This window comes from Pelodiscus sinensis, chromosome 1, assembly GCF_049634645.1.
Source record: "Pelodiscus sinensis isolate JC-2024 chromosome 1, ASM4963464v1, whole genome shotgun sequence".
Taxonomy (NCBI): Eukaryota; Metazoa; Chordata; order Testudines; family Trionychidae; genus Pelodiscus; species Pelodiscus sinensis.
In genome coordinates this window covers 265,262,804-265,268,803 of record NC_134711.1, presented here as the reverse complement: position 1 = coordinate 265,268,803, position 6,000 = coordinate 265,262,804, and the positions used below count along the sequence as shown (strand labels likewise).

The window sequence follows — 6,000 nt, the reverse complement described above, 5'->3', positions numbered from 1 at the left end:
ATGGCCAGCTTGAATTAGTGAGGAGTTGCAGCAGAACCAGGTTCCCTTATGGTATAAGTCACAGTCAGTTTTGAAAAGATAGTGAGGAAATAGGTTGCTCCTTGTAGTGATTAGGAAGAGGATTGGGTTCTAATGATGATCTCTGGCCATTTCTTCACTGAAGACCATATTGCCACAAAGAGAAAAGGGAACATTTTATTTCCATCACTGCCATTTAACATTTCATAGTTACATGATGTCCTGTGCAATAAGGCAGCCCAAATAGGCAGTTATTTTACAAATATACTTTCTATGTACTGACTGCCATTGCACACTGCCGAATTAAAGAGTTTAAGGAAGCTTGCCCTAGATTGACTAAAAATTTTGTAGAACTTGAAAAGAACAGTATTTTCCCAGTCAGTTTCAGACCCTCTATCTTGTCATTGTGAGATCAAAGCCTGTATCCATTTAGTTTATATTATATCTTATGAAACAGATGAAGTCTCCATGTTATAAATAACTATTATGCAAGAACAGTTTAACCAAAACTCCCTTGTCTTTAAATATATGTATTTGTGAAACTTGAAATACAGCCAGAAATTAGATTAATGCAACAATAAAAAGCCTGAAGAACACAAAAACCTAAGACTATTATTTTTTACTACTGAAAAGTGTATGAGAGAGAACATAGAGGCTGTATATTTCACCAATCATTTCTGTAAACCATAAACCAAATGAGTGACTTACTTCTTACTATTTACTGATATAGCATCTTGATGCTATTAGGTGTTCTCCACAGACATGGTGGGTGAGGTAATATCTTTTATTAGACCAATGACTATTGGTGAAAACGACAGGCTGAGCCCAGGTTTCAGCCTGAATCCAAACATCTACATCACCATTAAACAGAGCTCAGCAGTGGAAGTTTAATTGCAGTGCAGTCCTACCCTGTGGCTACTTAAAAGTTAACAGTTTGCAGAGTGTACCAGGCAGAGCTAGAGAAGGGAAGAAAGGGACACAAGTTTAATCCTGTGCCCATTTACCACTTTTTTATTAAGTTCTTAACTCTTTTCCATTTGCACAACTAAAGTGAAACATAAAAATGCTTCTAAAAAAAAAAAAACCTCCAGGATTACCCAAATATATATTTTCATATATTCTGACTTGATATTAAATAAGACACCAGCAGTCATTATGTTGTCACTAAACCCTACTAATGAAATTTAAAGCGACATAGTGTAAAACAAACTGAATGCGTATGAAGTATAAAACATGCATAATTTACATTTCAAAGACCCAGAGCTTGGCCACAAAACTACAAAGGACCAAAATAAAAATTACTCCCAGCATTTGGCAACTGCATGTGTTCTTGCATGATTTACTATCAGTGTAATGGTAAATTAAACAAAAAAGGTAAGTACAGACTCGGAAAGAAGTGCTAACATGAAATAATCCTATGATTTAAATAATTAAGAATAACTAGAATTAATGTCCAGAATAGGACGGCCCCTTGACTTCTGATAAATATAAACTAAGCATGTACAGTGACAAACATTCATTTTCTTGCAAGATTGAACCAACATCAGCTAAAGTAGGAGGTGCTAAGGAATAGGTTATCATCTAGTACGGAGGCTTGTAGCCATAGCTGGGATGGCTGTGTTTGGGACATTGGTGATTATTTTGGAACAGACATTTGTACCAAAGTAAAGTAACACTTGTTCTAAACATACACATAGAAAATGCAAAATATATTCCAGGTCCAATTGTTGACAGAACTACATATATATTTTTATTAAAGTGTTAGTCCACAGAGTTTCCAGCTGTATATCACTCTACTAAAGGTGGGCTAATGGCAGTTCATGGATTTTTTGTCCTCAAGACATCAATAGACATGATCTGCCTATTTGTGAGAAATGCCATCATGGAGTCCATTTAGAATGACAAATTTCACATCTAAGTTAAAAAGAATATTTAATTTTTGAACACAGAGTACACCATAATGCAAAGATACTAATCTTGCTTTGCTGCTGCATAATTGGGGCTTCTTTTTGTAGAAGAAACAACAAGAAGTCCTGTGGCACCTTACAAACGCTGACAAGGTAGGGTTTTGCCTATGAAAGCTTATGCTTACATACATCTGCTAGTCTTTAAGGTGCCAAAGGGTTCCTTGTTGTTTTTGAGGATACAGAAAAACACGTCTAATTTTCTGATACTTATCCGTAGCAGTCCATTAGATCATGTTGACCTATTCAATACTTAATGGAAAAGTCACCTCCAAAAAGGCTGAAACCCATTTCCATCAAATGCACTGATATGAACACGAGAATGGCAATACATCTAATAGGGAGGGGGAAGATAATGTGAATTTATTCAAAAATTGTAACCTACATCTTACAAAAGTTTTATACAATTTTCACATCTAAGTTAAAAAGAATATTTAATTTTTGAACACAGAGTACACCATAATGCAAAGATACTAAACTTGCTTTGCTGCTGCATAATTGGGGCTTCTTTTTGTAGAAGAAACAACAAGAAGTCCTGTGGCACCTTACAAACGCTGACAAGGTGGGGTTTTGCCTATGAAATCTTATGCTTACATAAATCTGCTAGTCTTTAAGGTGCCAAAGGGTTCCTTGTTGTTTTTGAGGATACAGAAAAACACGTCTAATTTTCTGATACTTATCCGTAGCAGTCCATTAGATCATGTTGACCTATTCAATACTTAATGGAAAAGTCACCTCCAAAAAGGCTGAAACCCATTTTCATCAAATGCACTGATATGAACACGAGAATGGCAATACATCTAATAGGGAGGGGGAAGATAATGTGAATTTATTCAAAAATTGTAACCTACATCTTACAAAAGTTTTATACAATTTTCAAAATTTTATATATATAAAGAAACAAAAACTCTCCCATTTCTTCTTGTGCTAGTTCAATATTTGAGGCAACATCAAAGATTACAGTGCTTATGACATCTTTTATTCAATTCACATAGAAAAGCATGCAGTATTAATGTAAAACAGTACAGTATTAATGTAAAATGTTCAGTGCACATTAGGTAAACAAGTCATTAGCATACAAACCCATTTTTATGGTCTACATAGGCATACTGAACATGTTCTGGACAACAATGCTTTGTGGAAACAAAATTAAAAATTGTGCTCAACTCCCCCACCCTCCCCAAAATGCCATGTTTTCAGTGTTAAAGGAAGAGATGTTTTCTAACTGAAATGTAGAAACACTGAAATGAGAGTCTGCTACAATATATACACACTCTAACTACAGTTTCAGTATAGAATAGTGCCATGCAAATAGTCTAAGCAGCAGCAGCAGTTTCCTTTGGAAGCAAAGTTTTACAACAAGAATTTACATTGTTTTATGGCAAGTGAACAATATTACCAGTAGCAGCGTTACAAAAAGTTACCATTACCTTGTAGCATAGGAAATTAAACTTTAAAAAGCAAGTTATTTCCCATGTAAAAGGTTGGTTTAACAAGAACATTTAAAAAATCGGTCATATTCAAGAATGACATAACTGCTGCGCAAACAGAACATCACATAACCTGACAATTAAAAAAAGTAAGGAATTACAAAACAAAACAAACAGTTCTGTCAAAGAAGAAATCTCAGAATGGTTCTTCTCTAAGTGTAACAGTTTGCGGTGCTGAGAGAACATTCAGATCTCAGTTGGTCACAGGGAAACAGAATCAGGTCACATAGAACTCACCAGAAAGCAAGTTAGCTTGGGCACTTTTAAATGTTCTCATGTTGGCACACTAAGACTACTAATTTCAACAGGAGTTAGTTTTTAGTAGTTTTTGAGGGACTAGCATTAGAAAGGCTGCTTTGAATTTTTCTTTTGGTCGACTGATTGACACTCTTCTGTTTCTTGTCAGGAATAAAGGAAGAAGCCCAAGGAGACTGAAGTTGGTTGTGAAGATTATGCATCTCAGATGATGACATCTTAAAAAAGGAGGAACCAAACTTATGTTCTTCAAATAGCCTTTGTGAATTACTGAAAAGAAAATTTTGGGAAAACTCTCTTTGAAATAAACAGTTCTGAGGTTTGATTTCACTAGTTTCTGAATTTCGGCCTGAAAACAATGGGAAGTGTTCATTCATGTCTACTTCAGATGGAGAGAGGATTGAAAATGTAGCAGGTTTCCAATCTACCAATTGGTCACTTGACTCAGGGCATTTTACACAGTTTTGTTTGTTCCTTTCTTCCAGCTTCTTATCTGATTCATTCAGGAGTTCAGAACACTGTGTTGCCTTAGAAGCATTATCAAGGTCAGAGGTCTTAAAGTTGTAGTAGGGACTCTTGCTATTGTCAGATTCGGACATCATGGAGTCCAACTCAGAAATTTTATCAAGGTAAGCAGCATCCATGGATGCTTCACTAGATGTTCTCGTGCGGTTCATTTCTGAAGAGCGGATAGTATGTAATCTTTTAGATAAAAGAAGTTCATGCTTATCGCTGGACTTTGCCGATGGCTCGCCTGAATGACTAGTGATTGCATTTTGCTCTGAACCTTCAAAATCTAAGTTATCAGCATAGTTTGTTGAGCAGCTATTCCAAAACACTGGCTTTGCCGAAGTAAAACAAGTCAACTTCTTCTGGCTGTTGCAGGAGCTTGTATTATGTTCTGGAGAATCTTTGTTGCAATCATCTGAAGTGTCACAAAAATCATCAAATTCCAGTTTCCTTAGAAAGGCAGAAGGCTTCCCTGTATTCTCTTGTTTTGTGAGAGGACTGTCTTTGATATCAGGGGTGTTCAATTGGAGACAACTCAGTGACAAAGAAGGTGTACACGGTGCTGGAAGCTCATAAAGTTCTTCATCTTTATATGGTGCACAATCCTCAGCTTTATCCCACTGTTGTTCTAAGCAGGCATCCATATTTGTAGCAGCTATATCCAGGAGAACTTCCTGACACCCTGAAAATAGTTCTTTGTTTGTCGGACAACAGTGTGTGTCTGGCTCATTTGAACTGTCTTGACTAGCAGAATTTGAGCAAGCGCCATCACCATTTAAGAGTCCATTACTTGTCAGTTGCTCAAGACTGTTGGGACTTTGGCTGGTAGTTGGAGTCTTTTTCTCTAGTCTTTCTTCTTGGGTTTCTAATGATGAAACATCTTCTTCACTGCTTTCGCTTCCTTTATTATCTGTGAAAAGTGCTCTCTCACTAACAGTACTCACATTTTGGGTTTCTCCACTCGATCCTTTCATCTGCGTAATCTGACATTCCAGTTCTTCTATGTACTTGTCACTTCTTTCCAGTGCTTTTTTCAGACGGTTTGTTTCACGTTCACACTGTTCTACTTTGGACTGAAGCGCAGCTACTGTAAACCTACCAAACCTGCAAGAAATATGGAGAGAGAAAATATTAAGTTGAAAGAATTTTATTTGTTTCACCTTTTTCAAATCATTCTCAAATAAGTTTTCTAAACCAGTTTCAAAAAGAGACAACGCTTTGAACACACATCATGTTAATTCAAAAGTAAAAATATAGCCCTATGCAGGATTGCAGTTATAGACTAGTAATGAAAAAAATTATATTGCATAGGTGGAGGTGAATGCATGAAACAAATCTACCACTCAAAGTTACAGTAAAGCAATAACAAGCAGAAGATTACCCTTCCAGGGGCTGGATCTATCAATTGAACTCAAATATGCATGAAGAATTATCCCCTAAAACAATGGCAAAGATTTATGGGAACATTTGAACGGTGGTCCACATCTTGAAATATTTACATTCAATCATTTTTCTACAGTACAGCAGTGTTTTACAATACATTTCTTACACAATGTCACCTTGTCAAATATAAAAATGCCAATATGAAATTCAGAAATTGTAACAATCCTTAGAGGTGGCTTTAAATACCCATTTGAACCATTTCAAATTACATTGCTTTTAGATGTACAGTTTCTCCTTGGGCTTTCCATGTACTTTAACTTAGTGCTACTTGGTTTTATCATTGTAATGGCAATCTTATATATTCTAATCCACAAAATAAT

At 35.9% G+C, this 6,000-nt stretch overlaps 1 protein-coding gene across 2 annotated transcripts in view; it reads right to left on the bottom strand.

Moving 5' to 3' along the window:
- Positions 1–2,939: 2,939 nt before the first annotated feature.
- The window catches only part of OBI1 (ORC ubiquitin ligase 1), a 40,274-nt gene continuing 37,213 nt past the window's right edge, over positions 2,940–6,000 (bottom strand). For both annotated transcript variants that reach the window (XM_075918838.1, XM_075918839.1), the window contains exon 6: positions 2,940–5,341. In XM_075918838.1, the coding sequence (XP_075774953.1) occupies positions 3,784–5,341 (1,558 nt within the window). In that variant the 3' untranslated portion in view covers positions 2,940–3,783. The remainder of the gene's footprint in view (positions 5,342–6,000) is intronic.